Source organism: Anguilla rostrata, chromosome 16 (assembly GCF_018555375.3).
Source record: "Anguilla rostrata isolate EN2019 chromosome 16, ASM1855537v3, whole genome shotgun sequence".
Lineage (NCBI taxonomy): Eukaryota > Metazoa > Chordata > Actinopteri > Anguilliformes > Anguillidae > Anguilla > Anguilla rostrata.
The window spans coordinates 19,637,165-19,657,657 of NC_057948.1; the positions used below are offsets into that span (position 1 = coordinate 19,637,165).

At 50.2% G+C, this 20,493-nt stretch overlaps 1 protein-coding gene across 6 annotated transcripts in view; it reads left to right on the forward strand.

The window, feature by feature from the left end:
• dennd4a (DENN/MADD domain containing 4A) overlaps positions 1-19,670 on the forward strand; it is a 65,583-nt gene extending 45,913 nt beyond the window's left edge. For 3 of the 6 annotated variants that reach the window (XM_064312132.1, XM_064312135.1, XM_064312133.1), the window contains 15 exons: positions 1,365-1,493; positions 2,646-2,768; positions 4,001-4,153; positions 5,673-6,748; positions 7,061-7,271; positions 7,684-7,796; positions 8,092-8,267; positions 9,068-9,235; positions 9,642-9,819; positions 13,137-13,391; positions 13,635-13,752; positions 14,399-14,425; positions 15,126-15,288; positions 15,723-15,787; positions 16,022-19,670. In XM_064312132.1, coding sequence (XP_064168202.1) covers positions 1,365-1,493; positions 2,646-2,768; positions 4,001-4,153; positions 5,673-6,748; positions 7,061-7,271; positions 7,684-7,796; positions 8,092-8,267; positions 9,068-9,235; positions 9,642-9,819; positions 13,137-13,391; positions 13,635-13,752; positions 14,399-14,425; positions 15,126-15,288; positions 15,723-15,787; positions 16,022-16,158 — 3,092 coding nt within the window. In that variant the 3' untranslated portion in view covers positions 16,159-19,670. Of the gene's footprint in view, positions 1-1,364; positions 1,494-1,697; positions 1,776-2,645; positions 2,769-4,000; positions 4,154-5,672; positions 6,749-7,060; positions 7,272-7,683; positions 7,797-8,091; positions 8,268-9,067; positions 9,236-9,641; positions 9,820-13,136; positions 13,392-13,634; positions 13,753-14,398; positions 14,426-15,125; positions 15,289-15,722; positions 15,788-16,021 lie in introns of all 6 variants that reach the window. The other 3 variants (XM_064312134.1, XM_064312137.1, XM_064312136.1) reach the window with 2 other exon arrangements.
• The last annotated feature ends 823 nt before the right edge of the window (positions 19,671-20,493 follow it).

Consider the following 20,493-nt stretch of genomic DNA (forward strand, 5'->3'; position numbering starts at 1 on the left):
CCTTTTCCACACGGAGCTCAGGATGAACACAGGAACGCAGGGCGAGGGTAGTGATGAGGCTCCATTCTGAGTGCCCCTGAATTCTCAGTGTCCCCTCCCCTGAATTCTGAGTGTCCCCTTCCCTGAATTCTGAGTGTCCCCTCCCCTGAATTCTGAGTGCCCCCTGGAATTCTGTGCCTGGCTGACTTCTGATGTCCTGCTGGAAAGACATTCTCCAAGCCCCCCTCCCCCCCCCCCTTTTCCCGAAACGTGGCCCCCGGCTCCTTCCTCAGGGCCGTGTGGAGTCCATTTTGTGTGTATTGATCAGGGAGACGCGGCGCACAGAGCTAACCTTTCGCCTCCCCGGGGCAGCGCTGTCTGCCCTGCAGGGGCTGCCACCCCAGCGGCTCACAACAGCGCCCTTTCCGACGCCGCTTTCCTTCTCTTTCTCCCCTTTATTTACGACGTTCGCTGACATTTCGAAAAATCAATGGCTGAGCTTGTGCTGTTTCTCAGGGCTGGGAGAGTAATGGCTTTGTGTTTGGCGATGGGGAGGAAGTGAACGGTGTAGCAGGGGTGGAGGGTGGGGGGTGTGGGGTGGTCAGAGGGGGTGGGGACGGGCTGTAATGTATGTTGGTGGTTTGGCAAAGCCAGATCTGTCTGGTTGGGGCCAGGACGTGGTAACTAGCAGAGCCATGGCAAGGTGACACTGGATCTGGATGAGGTTTCTGCACGTGTGCTTTTTCCAAAGGAGCAGGCTGTGCTAACGTGTGCTTTCTCTGAGCAGATGGATGTGCTAACGTGTGCTTTCTCTGAGCAGATGGATGTGCTAACGTGCTTTCTCTGAGCAGATGGATGTGCTAACGTGTGCTTTCTCTGAGCAGATGGATGTGCTAACGTGTGCTTTCTCTGAGCAGAGAGGCTATGCTAACGTGTGCTTTCTCTGAGCAGATGGATGTGCTAACGTGCTTTCTCTGAGCAGATGGATGTGCTAACGTGCTTTCTCTGAGCAGATGGATGTGCTAAGTGTGCTTTCTCTGAGCAGATGGATGTGCTAACGTGCTTTCTCTGAGCAGATGGATGTGCTAGCATGTGCTTTCTCTGAGCAGATGGATGTGCTAACGTGCTTTCTCAGAGCAGGTGGATGTGCTAACGTGCTTTCTCAGAGCAGGTGGATGTGCTAACGTGTGCTTTCTCTGAGCAGGTGGATGTGCTAATGTGTGCTTTCTCTGAGCAGATGGATGTGCTAACGTGCTTTCTCTGAGCAGATGGATGTGCTAGCATGTGCTTTCTCTGAGCATGGATGGCACGTGCTTCTCAGGCAGTGGATGTCTAGTGCTTTCTCTGAGCAGATGGATGTGCTAACGTGTGCTTTCTCTGAGCAGATGGCAGTGACCTGGACGCGGTCAGCCACGGCAGCCTGGATAGTGCTAACGACTCTAACCCCGTGGAGCAGAGCCCCTTCGGCGCTGACTTAATCAAAGTAGACTCCACAGACGATAGGTCTAGCACAGGTACACCCCAGCCCGGCTCTCCCTGACACTGTCTTTTTCTTCTTCTCTCTCCTCTCTCATCGCGCCATGCTGCTGTCTCTCTCTCTCTCTCTCCTTCATCCCTCACCTGCTCCTTCCTTCCTGTGGGTGTGGTCTCCTGACTGCTCCTGTCACTCCCCATCCTAACTCCACCCCCCTGCCCCGCCCTCGCGCCCCCACATGCAGTCGGCCGCAGGTGTGGCGGCGCGGGCTCGGAGTCGCGGTCATCACGCTCCCCCAGAGGCCACGCCCTCCTGTCCTCAGGTACCTGCCTCTCCATTCATCTCTTCACTCTTCCTCTGTCTCTCTCACTCTCTCTCTGTATTTCCCCTTCATTTACTCCATCTCACTCATATCAGCCAGTGGAACTGATGTTGTTGTAATGGCTGCAGACTCATTAGATGAAAGCTAGTTAATGTAGAGCAGGAATTCCCCCCACTGCATTGATCACAGTTAGTGATCAGCCTGTCACTGCGAGCGCTGTTGGACATCTTCTGAAAAAACCTTTCCCTGTGATGTTTGAGCAGAGTACGGAAAGGAAGTAAAGACTGGCAGAGGATTTACTGTGGTTGTTTGGATTCACTAACTTCCAGAGACAGCAGCTCTATCTAATTTACCTATAAGGACAAGAAGAAAGACGCTCAGATCTTTTTTTTCTTTAAGATGACAGGTGTAAAACTGCAGAGATGAGAGAGGTCTGATCAGACAGGAGTGCCAGGAGACCCACAGATCTCTGTCTTTGCACTCTGAGTCGGAGAGAGAGAAAGAGAGGGAGGGAAAGCGAGGGAGGAAAAGGGAGAGGTTTAATGCAGCTCCGGGTGTTTCATCGCCTGTATTCTCCCCGCGCTCACTGAGGCCGGTTTTCTGAAGCTTGTTCATAAATATAAAATGGCTCCCCCCTCCCCCCTCTCTCAGTGGCAGTCTCAGCTGCTGGTCCACAGAGATAAAGTGCAGCCCGGTATCTGAACTGGCCTCAAACACACAGCACATCAGACTGGCTTGGTTTGGGTTTGGGTTTGGGTTTGGGTTTGGTTTGGGATTTGGGTTAGGGTTAGGGTCAGTGTTAGGGTTTGGGTTTGGATTTGGATTTGGGGTTAGGGTTAGCGTGTGACTGATGGTCCGTCTCTGTCCCAGGCGGCCAGTCTGATCTGGGGTACAACTCCCTGTCCAAAGAGGAGGTGCGCCGGGGAGAGAGCAGCCCTCAGGACAGCGCCCGGGACCAGGAGGAGGACAAGAAGGAGAGCGACTCCAGCTCCTGTGAGTTCATTGGGGCGCACACACAGAGACGCTCCCACACTCACACACATACACTCACACACACACACACAGACACACACACTCACACACATACACTTAAACACACACACAGACACTCACACACTCACACACATACACTTAAACACACACACACACACACTTAAACACACACACTCACGCACTCACAGATTGATGCCAGACATCCCCAGCACTCCCAGCTTTGATCAGTGGTAGCAGTAAAGACAGGCACATCCCTGCTTAGCCCTGTGTCTGCAGCCCGATTCAGGCCTTCGGTCTCTGCTCTCTGGGGAGACTCAGACTCTGCAGTGCAGAGATCACCTGCTTTCAGTTCAGCTGCAGCGACCAGCTGGAAAGAGTAAAATCGTGTTTGAGATGTTCAGGGTCTCGGTGTCTGTCTGAGAGCCGTGAGCCCTGTTCTCTGGCTGCAGCGGAAGATCCTGCCTCAATCCCTCTGAGTCCACAGGTTATTAAGCTCTGGACTGACAGTGTGCAGAATGTGAATCGAGTTTGAGCTGAACGCACTGCCACTCCTGTACAATATTTATGTTCCTTCCTTGACTTTGAGATGCAGAGGCAGACACATTTTTTTAAATTTGTAAATGCAGTCTGTTCGCCTCGTATTAGCACAGAAAGTTGTGATGTCGGGAGAGCGCTGATCCTTAAAGCCTTGTCTTTGCTGTCCTCTAGTGCTTCCCTCAGGTATCGCACCCCATGTCAAACTAACTGTTATTCTTGGAGTCTATTCAAAGGTTTTATTTGTCTTTCCTCCCACCTTGAGCTTTGAGCTCAAACTAACAGTGATGTATTCACAGTGATGTCTTGTCTGTGTTTTGTGTGTAAAGAACAGTGCACTCTGCCCTTTTGTGACGAGCTGCCGCTCACTCAGTAAACTGCGGTGGAGTCACAGTTACTTTGGCTTGTGCTTTTAGCGTAACAGCTGTCTGTGTCACAACATGCAGAAGTGTTTATATTTTCAATAGCTTTCCTGGTCATGTAGTTGAAGCAGTGACCCTGAATGAAGGTTCGCAATCAGGCTTTGACACAGGTGTAGACAGGAGTGGAGATGGGCTTGAATGGGGGTGAAAGGCCATTTCATGCGAGCTTGTGATAGTTTGTGCTTGTGGATAGAGCCCCTGTGTGTGGAGCTGTGTTTAAGGGGCTTGCTGAAGGCCAGTGTGCGGGGCAGGACTAACCACGCTCTGTCCTGGCAGTGTCGGAGACCGAGAGCGCCAAGGGCAGCGGCGACTGCCTCCCGCAGCTGGACTTCCCAGCAGTCCGAGGCCCGTTCCAGCCCCGCGCTGGCATCGTCCGCGGCAACTGTCCCTTCGACAACGCGGACAGCCAGGCTAATGACGCGAGTGCAGGTCAGTATTGTTTAATAGTTCAATTTGACTTCTCGTCGCTGCACTGATCCAGCCTCTTCATTATACTGACACATTAGGGTCGCGTGTCTGTACCTGTTCCTGCGTGTAGGTCAACATATTCAGTCTCAGCACTTGCAGTGACGACCCCCATTGGTCCACATCAAACACTTAATTCCTCCAGTGCCAGCTGTGGCCAGTGGAGGTGTGTAATTGGCCATCTTGTTCCTTAGGGAGGTTTGAAGTCTGAAGAGAATCCCCACCTCATCACTCATTAGCCACTGATAGAGCGATGGGACAGCAGTAGTCAAAATGGAGGGCAAAAATACAATGCGCTCTATGAACACATATTCAGAGAATTAAGTCAAAAACGAGATGTCACACTCTAGGTAGCTTGCACAACATGGGTAAATTAAAACAGGAATCGCTGTGAGGGCTTTTTTATATTATTAGCCTGTGTGACAAAAATTTGTTTTGATGAGAAAGCCGAAGCATTATTTGTGACTTATTTCATCCTGCTAAACCTCCTATTCCATCCTGCTTCTGTCACAAGTGCCATAATAAAATGATGAATGGCATGAATTTATTGTGTCACTATTGTGAGTTGTCATCTCTTTTGTCTGACGGTTATTTTTTATGAGAACCCAAGTGAATTAGTTTAGAACGCAGATTTTTGAAATGCCCTCAGTTGTTTCGTTAACACAGGATTCGGCAGTTTTTATGCAGACAAAAGCGAAAATGCAGGGGGAAAAATACGCTGTGTTCTATAAACGCAGACATTCCAAGGTCTAGTTTACAAGAGCCAATGACCTAGACTTGAACCACAACAGAATAAGTACTCCTGTTTCTGTGAGCCAGTTATCCTTTGATGTCTGACATTTGTGTTGTTTTATTGATCATCATATTTACACAGCCACTGGTAGCATTGTGAGATTCAAAGAGATGCCGCTGAATTTGAACAAAAAGTTGAAAACAAGATGTCATGCTCTAGCTAGCTTGCTCAGCATGAGTGAATTAAAGTGGAATCACCTTCAGTATTACCTTTTTTAGTATTAGCCCTAGTGTTAAAAATTTTAAGAAGGCCAAAACATTATTTATCCTCCTGAGACCAGGCAGGAAAAAGTTGAAGTACTTTAGTAGCCTTGGAAAACAAAAACCTGTTACAATGAAATATTTAAAAAATATATATATATATTTTTTGTGAATATCCCTGGCAGTGTAGGTTTCAGCATAGCAGAATATATTGTTTTGGAGATTAAGACCAGAGACCGACAGGGGACAAAAAAGAATTGCCTGGTCTTAAGAGTCTGTATCTTATTTCAGTCCGCTAATCCCGCTGTTTGGTCCTGGCACAGCCACTCGACAGGCCTACAGATACGTTTGTAACCACTCCAGTTCGGGGATTAAATGAAATGGGGATTGAGTTGTTGTTTTAAGGGTGCTCTTGGTGTGGGAGTGGGTGTATTTCTCCCAGTGTTAGTGCTGGTGTCAGGGCTCTCTCTCTCTCTCTCTCTTTCTGTAGCGCATGCCGCTGGGCTGCTCTTCTCTTCCTTGGAGGAGCTGGGAGCGGTTGAGGGCGGCGGCCTGCGCAGGAGGCACAGGAGCGCGGTGGAGGAGGGCCGGGGTGCGGCGGACTGGCCCGGGGTCAGAGGTCGCAGTCTGAGCGGGGACGCGACGGGGCGCAGGGTCCTGGGGCTGGGGATGACCCAGGGAGAGACGGACCCCGCCCGCATCGCAGGGAAGCTGGGCGCCGACGCCAAGATCCTCTGCGGAACCTTCCAGACGTCGGCGAGGCCGGGCTCTCTGAGCAGCGGCGGCGCTGGCGGGGTGGGCGTGGTCAGACCCAGCTCGCTGGACATCGGCACGCCCAGGCGTCGCCACAGAGACAGCCGAGAAAGAGACTTCAGCGACGAGGACAAGGCCGACGCCCCCGCCATCTTCGACCTGGAGGACCTGGACGCGGAGGCGGGCGAGGGGCAGGGGGCGGGGCGGGGGGCGGCGGGCAGGCGCAGGAGAGGGGTGGAGCGCAGCGTGAGCGTCGGCAGCTTCGGCGGGCAGGCGGCGAGGCGGACGGGCATCGAGACGGGCTTCGACCCGCTCTCCCTGCTGGCGGCCCAGACGGAGCGGCGGCAGGAGGAGGCGGAGCCCGAGCGGGAGGGCGGGCCGCTCACGCCCCGCCGCGACCTGGCCGAGGAGATCGAGATGTACATGAACAACATGGGCAGCCCCCTGAGCAGCCGCGCCCCCAGCATGGACCTGCAGGAGCCCGCCAGCCCCGCCCTGCAGGCCACGCCCACGTCCCGCCGCCCCAGCCTGCCCCACAGCTCGCCCCGGCCCGCCGGCCTCCCGCGCTCCCGCACCTACCACTCCCGCCCCCGCCCCCGCCTCTGGTCCTCCCCCACCTTCTCCCAGGGCAGCCCCCGCCGCGAGCAGGAGTCCGCCGTGGACCTGCCCTCCCCGTCCTCCTTCGCCATCGACTCCCTCCTCACCCCCACGCTGGACGTCTTCAAGAGCAGCGTGGTTTCTGCCGGGAAGGGCGTGGCAGAGAAGGCCAGCCGCTGGTATTCGCGGTTCGCCACCTACACCACGCCCTCTAAGGTAGGACTGACAGCTGCTCTGCACATATGGGACTCACTGAACTGTGATAGTAATCTTAGTCTGTACAGCCCAGCTCATGAATACTGCATCTCACAGCAGTGTACACTTTCAGTAATTAATATAACACCTCCACTGTCATTCACTGACGAACGTGATCATATCACGCAGTAGATACTAACAGCACTGTAAGCGCATTGGGTATTTAAAGCACTCAGTGCAGTGCAGGAGAGCTGCATATTGGGCTTTTAAATTAGCGTGTTTGTTCCAAAGCCGCCGTGCATTGAGACGACTTGATGACTCAATCTCCCCCAGGATGCGAACTCGGACCGGGCCAGCGTGTCCTCTCTGGGCACGGGGGACCCAGACTGCTCCTCCCTGCTGGATGAGGAGCCCTGCCTGGACCCCTCCAGCCCCACCTCTCCCCAGCGCAACGGCATCATGGGTCCCAAACGGAGCCCCCTCCGGAGCAGTCAGGAGAGTCCCACCCTGCCCCCCGGCCCAGGGCGCCCACGCCTGCTCTCAGGTACACATTTATAATACCATTAAGATTTCGTTTTTTTTTTTTTTGCTGTGTACATAGAGCGCATTGTGCTTAGGCCAAAATAAATAGTTGTAAATCAGAGAAGCGAGATTACTTGGTGGCGTATGTACGATGTGCACACACACATCCCACTCCATGTGCATTGTGAGCTGTCAGTAGCAGTTTGCTGCAGAGGCATAGTAAGTATTAATGCTGGCTGCTGTGCTCAGAAACAAAGAGAGACACAGACACACAGACGCCACCACCGTTGGGTAGTGTTCAGTGCTCTGTTCAGTGTCCTGCTGTAGAGCCGAGCCAGTGCTGGTGTACTGTGGTGCTGGCTGTTAGTTATTTCTCAGGCGGGAGTCTCTGTCACGTGTCTGAGGCTTGGAACTGTCGCTCTCTCTCCCCTCAGGCTTTGCGGCCTCCCCCTCCTGCTCCCCCCAGCTGGACAAGCCCGATCTGAGCTCCTCCCGCTGCTCCAGCAGCACCAGCAGCAGCAGCGCCTTCCATAACTACGCCATGGAGGTGAGTGTGCCTTTCACAACCCTGCCTGGAGACAGCAGAGTCAGGGGCTCCCTCTCAGCCAATTAGACCTTCTGTGGAATGAAGACATCTCATTGGATCCTACTGATGTATCTGTGCCGGTGTTTACCCATCATGTCAGAATAGGACAGAGTGTTTAAGCTGGGTCGGTTTAGACCCAGTTTACATATTAGTCTGTTTGTTAGTTGCAGCAGTTAACTGCTCCAGTTAGACTGTGGCCTGTGAGTGACAGGGCTGAGTGGGCTGGCCTGAGAGTCATGCGGGTGTGGGTGTCCAGGTGCTGATCTCCAGCTGCTCGCGCTGTAAGACCTGCGACTGTCTGGTGTACGACGAGGAGATCATGGCTGGCTGGACCGCAGACGACTCCAACCTCAACACCACCTGCCCCTTCTGCGGAAACCCCTTCCTGCCCTTCCTCAATGTGGAGATCAGAGACCTGAGAGGACCTGGCAGGTACGCGCTGGCACACACACACGCACACGCGCACGCACACACGCACACACACACACACGCACACACACACACACACACACACACACGCACACACACACACACACACACACACACACCGACACACACGCACACACACACACACACACACACACACACACACACACACACACACACACACACACGCACACACACATACACACATGCACACACACACACACACACAAACACGCACACACACGCACACACACACAAACACGCACATGCACACACACACACTCGCAGACACACACACGCACAAACACGCACACGCACACACGCACAAACACTCACACTTTATTTGTTCTTACCCAGGGGGACTTGCATCTGTATCTGTTCATCTGTATCTGTATCAGTATCTGTTCAGCTAACAAATGATCTGCTTCTTTAATTGTATTCGGAGTGTTGGGTGTCTAGACGAACTGCCAACTGTCGGTTTGTACCTGTTCATCTTGGGCTATTATTTAATGAATTCATCTGTCAGTGTGTCACAAAATGCATTAAAGCGTCTGTTTTATTGTGCTAAACAAATGGCTATTGTTTAATTTCCTGTTTAATGATAACTTTTCCCATTTATCTTTTTCTGAATATCCATTTTTGGGGGTTCAGGCTGGGTTTTGGCTATTTCCTTTTGATAGTGCTACAGCATCACGAGTATTCCATCCTCCAACAAGCAAGCTTCTGTACGTGGCCATTTCCTTACCCAGTGCTCCATAATGCAGCTCTGTCCTCCTTTTCACCAGCTCTTTCCTGTTTCCTGTCAGGTACTTCCTGAAGAGCAGTCCATCTGCTGAAGAGGCGGGCTCGTCATCATTCTTCATGCCCACCGGGCTGGGCACTGGCACGTCTACGCTGACCACACCCTGCCCCAACACAGCTTTCTCCCCATCCTCCCCTACGATCACCGTGCAGGAGTGTTCCGGAAACAGCCGGTATGCTCTGGTGCCAGCTGGGTTCTTTTGCTCTAAATTTGTCCAAGTGGTCCTGTATTTGGCCTAGTTTCCCTTTCTGGTCCAAAATGACATGTCATTAATGTGGGTTCTGTCTCCTGCAGTACATCATTCAGACAGTGTAGACCATGTCACATTGTCTCACCAAGTTTCCTCTGTGTGCATATCCACACTGATGACCTTGTTTTAGCTCAAGAATTTGTTATGTGCAATTGCTAAAAAAATACCCGCCTCCCCCTTCCATACTGCGTCTCTCACTGTGTCTGTGTGAATTTGTGTGTGTGTGTGTGTGTGTGTGTGCGTGTGTGTGTGTGTGTGTGTGTGTGTGCGTGCGTGTGTGTGTGTGTGTGTGTGTGTGTGTGTGTGTGTGTGTGTGTGCGTGTCACAGGAATGGCTGCCCCCCACCCCACAGCATCGAGATCGCCATGGCGCGTCATCCGGCTGGCCTCTCCACACCAGCCCCGCTGGCCCGCAGCGTCAGCACCTGTGGCCCCGTGGAGGAGCCCCCGAGGCCCTGTCACCGCGTCCCCACGGGGAGCCTGCCCAGCCGCCTCAACGACCACGTGGTGAGGGTTACACACTGAGCACTGAACCCAGCACTACTGCACAGTGAGGACATGGGGAGAGAGCACGCTCAGGGTTACACACTGAGCACTGAGCCCAGCACTACTGCACAGTGAGGACATGGGGAGAGAGCACGCTCAGGGTTACACACTGAGCACTGAACCCAGCACTACTGCACAGTGAGGACATGGGGAGAGAGCACGCTCAGGGTTACACACTGAGCACTGAGCCCAGCACTACTGCACAGTGAGGACATGGGGAGAGAGCACGCTCAGGGTTACACACTGAGCAATGAACCCAGCACTACTGCACAGTGAGGACATGGGGAGAGAGCACACTCAGGGTTACACACTGAGCACTGAGCCCAGCACTACTGCACAGTGAGGACATGGGGAGAGAGCACGCTCAGGGTTACACACTGAGCACATGAACCAGCACTACTGCACAGTGAGGACATGGGAGAGAGCACGCTCAGGTTACACACGAGCACTAGCCAGCACTACTGCACAGTGAGACATGGGAGAGACACGCTCAGGTTACACACTGAGCACTGACCAGCACTACTGCACAGTGAGGACATGGAGAGAGCACGCTCAGGGTTACACACTGAGCACTGAACCCAGCACTACTGCACAGTGAGGACATGGGAGAGAGCACGCTCAGGGTTACACACTGAGCACTGAGCCCAGCACTACTGCACAGTGAGGACATGGAAGAGCACACTCAGGGTTACACACTGAGCACTGAGCCCACACTACTGCACAGTGAGGACATGAGGAAGACACACTCAGGGTTACACACTGAGCACGAGCCCAGCACTACTGCACAGTGAGGACATGGGAGAGAACACGCTCAGGGTTACACACTGAGCACTGAGCCCAGCACTACTGCACAGTGAGGACATGGGAGAGACAACGCTCAGGGTTACACACTGAGCACTAGCCACAGCACTACTGCACAGTGAGGACATGGGAAGACACGCTCAGGGTTACACACCTGAGCACTGAGCCCAGCACTACTGCACAGTGAGGACATGGGAAGAGCACGCTCAGGGTTACACACTGAGCACTGAGCCCAGCACTACTGCACAGTGAGGACATGGGGAGAGCACGCTCAGGTTACACACTGAGCACTGAGCCAGACTACTGTCCAGTGAGGACATGGGAGAGACCGCTCAGGTTACACACTGAGCACTGACACTACTGCACAGTGAGGACATGGGGAGAGAAGCCACGCTCAGGGTTTACACACTGAGCACTGGCCCAGCACTACTGCACAGTGAGGACATGGGGAGAGAGCACGCTCAGGTTACACACTGAGCACTGAGCCAGCACTACTGCAAGTGAGGACATGGGGAGAGAGCACGCTCAGGGTTACACACTGACACTGAGCCAGCACTACTGCACAGTTGGACATGGGGAGAGCACGCTCAGGGTTCACTGAGCACTGAGCCCAGCACTACTGCACAGTGAGGACATGGGGAGAGCACGCTCAGGTTACACACTGAGCACTGAAGCCAGCTACTGCACAGTGAGGACATGGGGAGAGAGCACGCTCAGGGTTACACACTGAGCACTGAGCCCAGTCCTACTGCACAGTGAGGACATGGGGAGAGAGCACGCTCAGGGTTACCACTGAGCACTGAGCCAGCACTACTGCACAGTGAGGACATGGGGAAGAGCACGCTCAGGTTCACACACTGAGCACTGAGCCAGCACTACTGCACAGTGAGGACATGGGCAGAGAGCACGCTCAGGGTTCACACTGAGCACTGACCCAGCACACTGCACAGTGAGGACATGGGGAAGAGCACGCTCAGGTTACACACTGAGCACTGAGCCCAGCACTACTGCACAGTGAGGACATGGGGAGAGAGCACGCTCAGTTACACACTGAGCCTGAACCCAGACTACTGCCAGTGAGGACATGGGAGAGAGCACCTCAGGTTACACACTGAGCACTGAACCAGACTACTGCACAGTGAGACATGGGGAGAGAGCACGTCAGGTTACACACCTGAGCACTGAGACCCAGTCCTAGCTGCACATGAGGACATGGGAAGAAGCACGCTCAGGGTTACACACTGAGCACTGAACCACTGCCAGTACATGGTCGTTATGACATTTGCAGTGAGGACATGGGATGTAGGCACGCTCAGGGTTACACACTGAGCACTGAGCCCAGCACTACTGCACAGTGAGGACATGGGGAGAGAGCACGCTCAGGGTTACACACTGAGCACTGAGCCCAGCACTACTGCACAGTGAGACATGGGGAGAGCACGCTCAGGGTTACACACTGAGCACTGAGCCCAGCACTACTGCACAGTGAGGACATGGGGAGAGAGCACGCTCAGGGTTACACACTGAGCACTGAGCCCAGCACTACTGCACAGTGAGGACATGGGGAGAGAGCACGCTCAGGGTTACACACTGAGCACTGAACCCAGTACTCCTGCACAGTGAGGACATGGGGAGAGATCACGCTCAGGGTTACACACTGAGCACTGAACCCAGCACTACTGCACAGTGAGGACATGGGGAGAGAGCACACTCAGGGTTACACACTGAGCACTGAGCCCAGCACTACTGCACAGTGAGGACATGGGGAGAGAGCACGCTCAGGGTTACACACTGAGCACTGAGCCCAGCACTACTGCACAGTGAGGACATGGGGAGAGAGCACGCTCAGGGTTACACACTGAGCACTGAGCCCAGCACTACTGCACAGTGAGGACATGGGGAGAGAGCACGCTCAGGGTTACACACTGAGCACTGAGCCCAGCACTACTGCACAGTGAGGACATGGGGAGAGAGCACGCTCAGGGTTACACACTGAGCACTGAACCCAGTACTACTGCACAGTGAGGACGTGGGGAGAGAGCACGCTCAGGGTTACACACTGAGCACTGAGCCCAGCACTACTGCACAGTGAGGACATGGGGAGAGAGCACGCTCAGGGTTACACACTGAGCACTGAACCCAGTACTCATACAAAGTGAGGACTCCTGGCCTTGCTGTGTGGAGTTTGCATGTTCTCCCCGTGCCTGTCTGGGTTTCTTCCGGGTACTCCGGTTTCCTCCCACAATCCACTGACATGCAGGTTAGGCTACTTGGCTATGTGTGCTCAGTCAACTGTATAAATAAAGGTAAATATAACTCACATATATAAATAAAATAACTCCTGCACAATGAGGACATGGTGAGAGACCACACCCCGAGGTATAATTTATACAGAGAGGACACAGGACCTGGCACTCGCCCGCACATCCGTGTTGGAGTTCGATGGCTTTGTGAGAGCCTGTCTGTGTGTCTCTCAGGGTCCTCTGGACATGGAGTGGCGCCTGCACACCCCTGAGCCAGTGACCGTGCCCTACCTGAGCCCGCTGGTCCTGTGGAAGGAGCTGGAGAGCCTGCTGGAGAACGAGGGCGACCAGGCCATCACCGCCTGCAGCATTGTGGACCAGCACCCCATCGTCTTCTGGAACCTGGTCTGGTTCTTCCGTCGGCTGGACCTGCCCAGCAACCTGCCCGGCCTCATCCTCACCTCAAAACACTGCAACCACGACACCAAGGTGAGCTTACTGCACCAAACAGCACACGCACGCACGCACACACACACGTACGTACACACACACACACACAAACGCTTAAATACACGTATACACGCACTCACACTCACACGTACATACACACAAACGCTTAAATACATGTATACACGCACGCACACTGTTTCCTCTGCGCGAAACAGAATCATTGATATTGGTCAGAAAACGATGTCTCTTCAGTCTCTTCACGCCCAGCTCTGCGTCCTCCAGGTTCCTCGCCACTGGATGTCAGAAGACAGCAAGCACGTGTTGATCCAGAGGCTTTGGGATAACCTGAAGCTGCAGCAGGACCCCATCCAGCCCCTCTACATCCTGTGGAACACTCGCAGTGAGTGCTGCCCCCGGAGGACTGGCTGTCTAACGTCACCCACACCCTCCTCCTGCTGTTTCCTGTCCTTGATCCTGTGCTTATGGCCACATTCTTCCCCCTTACAGGCAGCCGGAGAGCCTCAGACATCTGGCTTTTAGTGTCTGACAGGTGTTAATAATGATAGTGAATTTAGAAAGATGAATAATACATTGGTAACAGTAATATTATTGAGAATAATTATGGATTGCATTTATGTATTGCCTTTTGTGTCAGAGCACTCCCCACTCACTCTACTTATGTGGAGAGGGAAGCAATAGCTTTTTTTAATAAAATGTTTTTTTTGTTTTTTGTTTAATTATAGTGGCAGATTTTGGTCAGTCAGGGACCTCAGCTTTATATCCTAAGTACGGTTTTCAAAAAGCACAGCTTGATTAAATCCCTGATTTAAGTCGCGGTTGTTTTTAAAACAGAGCTTAAGAAAGCCATGTGTGTTGGCTTTGCATCTAATCCCCTGTGCATGTTGTTGTCACAGACTGAGCGGGATTTGGATGTTCGTCCAATAGGCTTTTGGCGTTAGAACCCAGCGCGTTGTGGCACTTCTCTGTTCTGGCTGCCACATGTCCGCTCGTGTTAACCTAACGGGACTCTGTTCTCTGTCTTACAGGTCTAAATTACACTCTTATAACAGAGAGTGAGTGTTCAGTTATACAGTCACTGTCAAGAGTCCTTTTGCTCATATCGTAATCCTGTGTTTCGCTCCCTGTCGTGTTTGACGAGTGATTTTAATTTGCGCCTCTGATATGTAACTCTGTTTGTGCGCATCTGTGTTACGTAATTCTGTTAGTTGTCAGTGGTTGTCGCAGTGGAGGATGCGTTTTTGTTAGCTGCAAGCGTCTGTGTTAGGTTTGTCGATTTGCATTTGCTGAATATTTCCCTATATTTCATGTTAAATTTTCCAATGTCTGTCTGTTTCACTGGATGTCAATCATGATCATTTGTGGGATGAGATTGTGTTTGTTTTTTGGCCTTTGTGGTGTCTTTGTTTTGTTGACTGGGAGTATGATTTTGTGTGTGTGTTTTATTTACAGTTTTAGTGTGTATGGCTGTGTGCATATTTGTGTCCCCATTGGAGTGTGTATATGTGCTATTCTGTGTGCGTGTCCTGTATAGTATGTGTGAGTTTGTGTCCCCAGTTTGTGCCTGTACCTTTGTGTATAATGTATAACATATACAGTATATATATATATAGTAGAGCAAATGTGTGACGGGTCCCTGGCAGAGTGTGAGCTGTGTAGTGTATGCAGTGCGCAGTGTGAGCATGCGCGTGCTGTACAGGGTGTATAAGGCCTGTCTGTGAAGGCCTGTCTGTGAGCTGTGCTCTCCCTGTGCAGGCCAGAGCTCAGCGGCCCTGCAGCGGCTGCAGGAGGAGGAGGGCCCGTTTGGGGAGGAGGTCCTGCAGAGCGTGGTGAAGAGCATCCAGAAGAACGACGTGTACGGGCCCATGAGCCAGGTCCTGCAGCTGCTCGGAGACTCACTGGGCGTCCGGAGGCAGAGGTGAGGAGGTCCCAGTGCGAGGACCTCATTTTTACCAAAACACTGTGCATGTGACTACTAAAACTGAACACAGGACATACAGCTATAAAGAACTCAGCTGAAATAAAAACTTGTTTACATAGCCCATAAGTATAAAAAAAATAATAAGAATTTAAGATGCAATAAGTCTGTAGTGATGATATCACTGTCCAGTTTTGCACTGAATGATCAACATGTGATCAGCACCTGGCACTGCTATATAGCATTCTGTACTGCAGTACTATAAAGCCTGGATGGAACAGCAGTGTGAAATCAGATGCATTGGCTGGCTCAAGCAGTGATGGCATAGAGTGAGGCTTCCTCAGCCTCAAAATAGGTGGAGCTACTTTGTGTTAACAGAAACTTTCTGATCAGGAACTGAAGTCCTTCTTTGTCTCTCTGCTTTCCCCCTACAGGAGTTTATACCGAGACATCCTGTTCCTGTCCCTGGTGGCCCTGGGCAAAGACAACATCGATATCGGTGAGTGAGCTCCCTCCGGACTCTGGGGTTTCACTTACAGGCTCTCCCACGCTGTTTTTCAGGGGCGGCCTTCAGAAGCCTGTGAAACAAAGGCACTCTGAAGAGCTAGTGCTGTCTGTGGTGTTTGTGATGTAATAGTGCTCTAAGCTGGAGATTAATGGGGGAGCATCTGTGAACTAGTGGCACTGTAAGAGTACAACTTGTTCATCTTCGCCTTTCGCTCGACTGCCCTAGACGCCTTTGACCGGGAATACAAGTCGGCGTACGACCGCCTGACGCCCAACCAGGTCAAGCTGACGCACAACTGCGACCGTCCGCCCAGCGCCGGCGTCATGGAGTGCCGCAGGACGTTTGGGGAGCCCCACCTCTGAACCCCACCTTTGAACCCCACCCAGCCGCTCCTGTCCTGCCCCTGGGCTCCACGCACAACAGAGAGAACAGATCTGCTGTGTGAGAAGCAGGACTCCACTCTAGTTTTCTATCACTGCCCTGGACCCCCACGCCCCCCCCCTCCCGCAGCCACTCCCACAACTCCCTCTGTCCACGCCCATAATTCCCATATTATGCCCATCTGCCCACACCCTTTCCCATGACAGCCATGTTGACACATACTCCTCTAACACCCCTCTCTATACCTCTCCCACTACACTTCAGGCCACGCCTACTTCTGTGACATCCTTTCACCACACCCAATCGCCTGAGAAGGGAGGTGGGGGACTGCTAAAAGGGAGTAACCCTGCATTTCCCCCGGAAGTGCACCTGGAATCCTGCTTCTTTCAAAAGCAGTGCCTGACGTTTCCCAAACACTATATTCCAGACATGAAAAAGTAAAGGAGTAGGATTAACTCTCGTATTATATGAGGTATTACAGGAAGCCTTCGTAACTAAGGTCCTGTTTGTGTTGCATACAATGCAGATGTACTTGTATATACAATGTTAGACACTTTTATGAAAAAATATATCACAGTTTATATATGATGAGTAATACTGGCAATATTTGACTTAACGTGGAATCTATTTATACAAACTTACATTATACATTATACACCATTTATTTCTATGGCATGTTTAGTCGGCTGTTTCGCTGACTGTTTCCCATCTCCCCCTGGGTCTGTGTGGACTGGTGCAGAAGTGTCTTTTTGGTGAGGTCCACATGGCAGCTCGCTGTCCTGGTCCTCGCCTGACTCCTCAGCTTTACAGTATGTGATCACTGACCAGGTGACCCCACCCCTCTCCCCCCAAAATGCGTCCTTTCTGTCACAATGTTTCCGAACACACACACACACACATATATATTTGAAGTATACGACAGATCTGACTGGGTATTATTTTATGAGCATGATAATAATTTGTCAAACATTGAGAGACCTCACACATGCAAATTTGGACCAGTGTGGTCAGTGTAGCCACAGAGCCCCTAACCCAGCGCAGTGGTGTTAAGGTTTCGCCCCTCAGTGTTTATGCCACGCCCCCATTATACATTGCGCAGGTCACTGAAGCACATCCCGGAAACCATCAGTACATGTCTGTGAACTCTGACAGAGCAGCCGTGAGCCCTTGTGCAAGAGCACCAGCTTCACGCAGAGCACCACGCGGTCTGCCTGTTTGAGCCAATCAGCGTACGACTTCTGCCCCTAATCTGCCTCACAGCCGTTCACTTATCCATCAGTTAGGGTGTCAGAACCCCTGTCCTGGGTTTAAATGCTTTTAAAATTGAACTGCCATTCCTCTAGAAAAGAAAACATCTGACCGCAAAATATTTCAGATAGATCATTTTACTGTTTTATTCCTTGGATGCATCTACTTCGAAGATTCTTCTCATTTTTTAGCTACGTATCAGTCTGCTTTCATTTCTGTTTCTATTCGCAATGTTAGAAAACCAAAAATCAATCATCCAAAAATGGTACAGTTATAAATATACAGTATGTGTATGTAAAAATGTATATTTTATCAGAACTTTTAAAACAGGCTGTTGTTAATGAGCTAAACTTATAAAAGCAATGTTGACTTAAAGACAGTGTGGTCTTGTACAGGATAGCAATAGTTTCTATGTCAGGTCCTTAGGTCTTTGTTATTTCTTTGTGTCTACATATTTGCTATGTGAATTAAGAGCAACCTGTACTGTGTGTTTGTAAATAAGACCCACTCTGTCAAGATGTCATGAACACAGAAGTGTGTATAACTGGAACTAAGTACAGGGCCCCTCATACATTATCAGACACACGGTTGGAGCTGTTCTTTACTATGGTACGTAGGAGGTGCACTTTTTGTAACGGTCTTAAAATGTTGTAATGTGCTGTACACACAGTGGAAGGATACGAGTCTGCTGCGTCTCATGCTTGTGAGAGAGAGGATCGGTACGGTATCGGGTTAGCAGGTACAGGCTGTCCCCACTGACATCAGCAGGTGTATCTGCCCTGCTCTGTTGCATAAGGAACTTCCTCTAGTGCTGTGTTCCTCTCTTACCACCTGTCTTGGAAATACCTACATGAAATCACTGGCATACAAGACCAATTTTTTGCTCATGTACAATACTTGGTACCTTCTACTTCTAATGCTTTATGTATTTTCTCTATAGATGAATGTATTTATATATATATATATATATATATATATATATATATATATATATATATATATATACATATAAATACAGTATACAGATATTTACAAGTGTTCAGAATCTTTTTATATATTACCTTCAGTGTGGTTGTATAATAGCACAGCTTCATTTTCAGTGGCACATGTAGTAACACAATGGTCTAAAATAACTGCCTACTAATGAATGCATCAGGGTTCTAACAGGATGAATGCTGAGCAGGAGTGCTGCCTGCCATGGGAGCAGGAGTGAAAGTGATTTTGTGTACAGGCGCTGTACAGTCTTGAATATTCATTGTGCATCGCTAACACACTCGCGCAGGCGGAGCACACGTTTGCCCGGAGTGGTTCCTTCAGTGTGCTTTCAGGCAGGCGGGGTAGGAGCAAGCAAACGCTGCTATTCATTTTATTTGACATTTTACTCAACGTTGTCTGTTTACACTATTTAACAGAAATCCAACTGTTGTTTGGCAGGGAATGCTTTTGAATTGGCAATTAGGCTGTTACCAATACCAGTTAAGAAGGTTTAACACTTTTGTACTGACGTCAGGAGATCTGTGGTAAAGTTTTTGGTCATCATACGTATTTTAATATCTTATAGGTGCATATACATATATGTTGAACAATATGAAGTCAGATTTGAGATTGCCCTCTATTTGGCCTGTGAATGGTAAATCGGGGCACGGCATTGGTGTGGCTGTGTCCGAGTTCATCTCTGCGGATGATTTTACTGTGAGGCGCTGTCATGGCTGCTAGAGGAGGGCTTTTCCCAAGAGGTGTCCAATGAGAGTTGTCTACATCACTGATGTACAGCAGAGGTCACCAGGCCCCAAGCTCAGATGTGCTATGCAATTGTGCTGAAGATGTTTTTTTTTTAATTTTTTTAAATGTGAAACAATTCTTAATATGTTACAACTTGAACTGTTTTTCCCAGCCCAACCAAGGACACATGGTATTTAGCACCAGCCGGACAAAAAAAGTATTTTACCTCAAAAGCTTCTGTTATATACAGCAGCTGAGTGATCAATCTCTGATGAGAAGCTGTACAAGTAAAACAATTCAATTGTTTTAGGTCAGATTGTACTGTTCCATGTCTTTGTAAACATTTGACCTGCCCTTGTCCAGCGGTTCGCAAAGTACCATTTTCTTGTCTAAATGTCCGTAGTGTTTACAGAACTGTGTACGAACAGTGGGTCTCGAGTCTGGTGATGAAAATGTGTCTTCGACTGGATCTACAGGGTCGTCTTTTAAACTGTAAATAAACTCGCTCATAATGCGGATGACAGTGTGCCTCTGTGTTTTTGTGTGACAATGGGAAAGATGGGAGAGATTGTGTCTGTGTCAGCATACTCTTGTGAGCTGTATATCAGCTCTTGTTCCAGCTCGTAGTCACATGCCAGTGTTCTTAATTTCATGAGACTGAAAAGGGCAATATATTAAACTGAATTCATATAAACATTTCATAGCAAACATTTAATAAATTCCATAAACAAATATCTCCACAGTGCCATTCTAATAGTCTGCTAAACCTCAGTTTACAAAATAACATGTTAGTGGAATTATGAAGAAGGTCAGCCCACATCTGCCAAATAGCATGCTGATCCATTGCTTCTCAGAAACAGGATGATAAACTGAGATGAAGGAATCGGTCAGGAGCAGACTAATGTTTTGACACAATTTGTAAGTCAGTAAAAATTCAGAATCTGTTTGCAGTAAAAGCTGAATATCCCTGAGCTCCAGACTTACTCCTTTTTCTCATGATACTGGAATTATTGCATAATTACATGCAGAATACTATCGATAAGTTAAGACGATTTTACTGTGATTTTTGCAGTGCTCCTTCGTAAAGTGTAAAAAATAAAATGCATAACTACAAATGCAGTTCACTGTTGGCTGAGCTTAAAACTGTAGAACACCTTACATAGTTTCCTGTTGCCACATAGAAAGGTAATACATTTTTTATTCCAGTCTAACAGATACCTTTAAATGATTGTAAAATTATGCCAAAATAAGTCAAATATGTATTTTAAAGTAGCTTCAGAAGACATTGTTCAACCACAGGAAAAACTACACCTCCAGTCATTACAGGGGTCATAAGTTAATGGAAT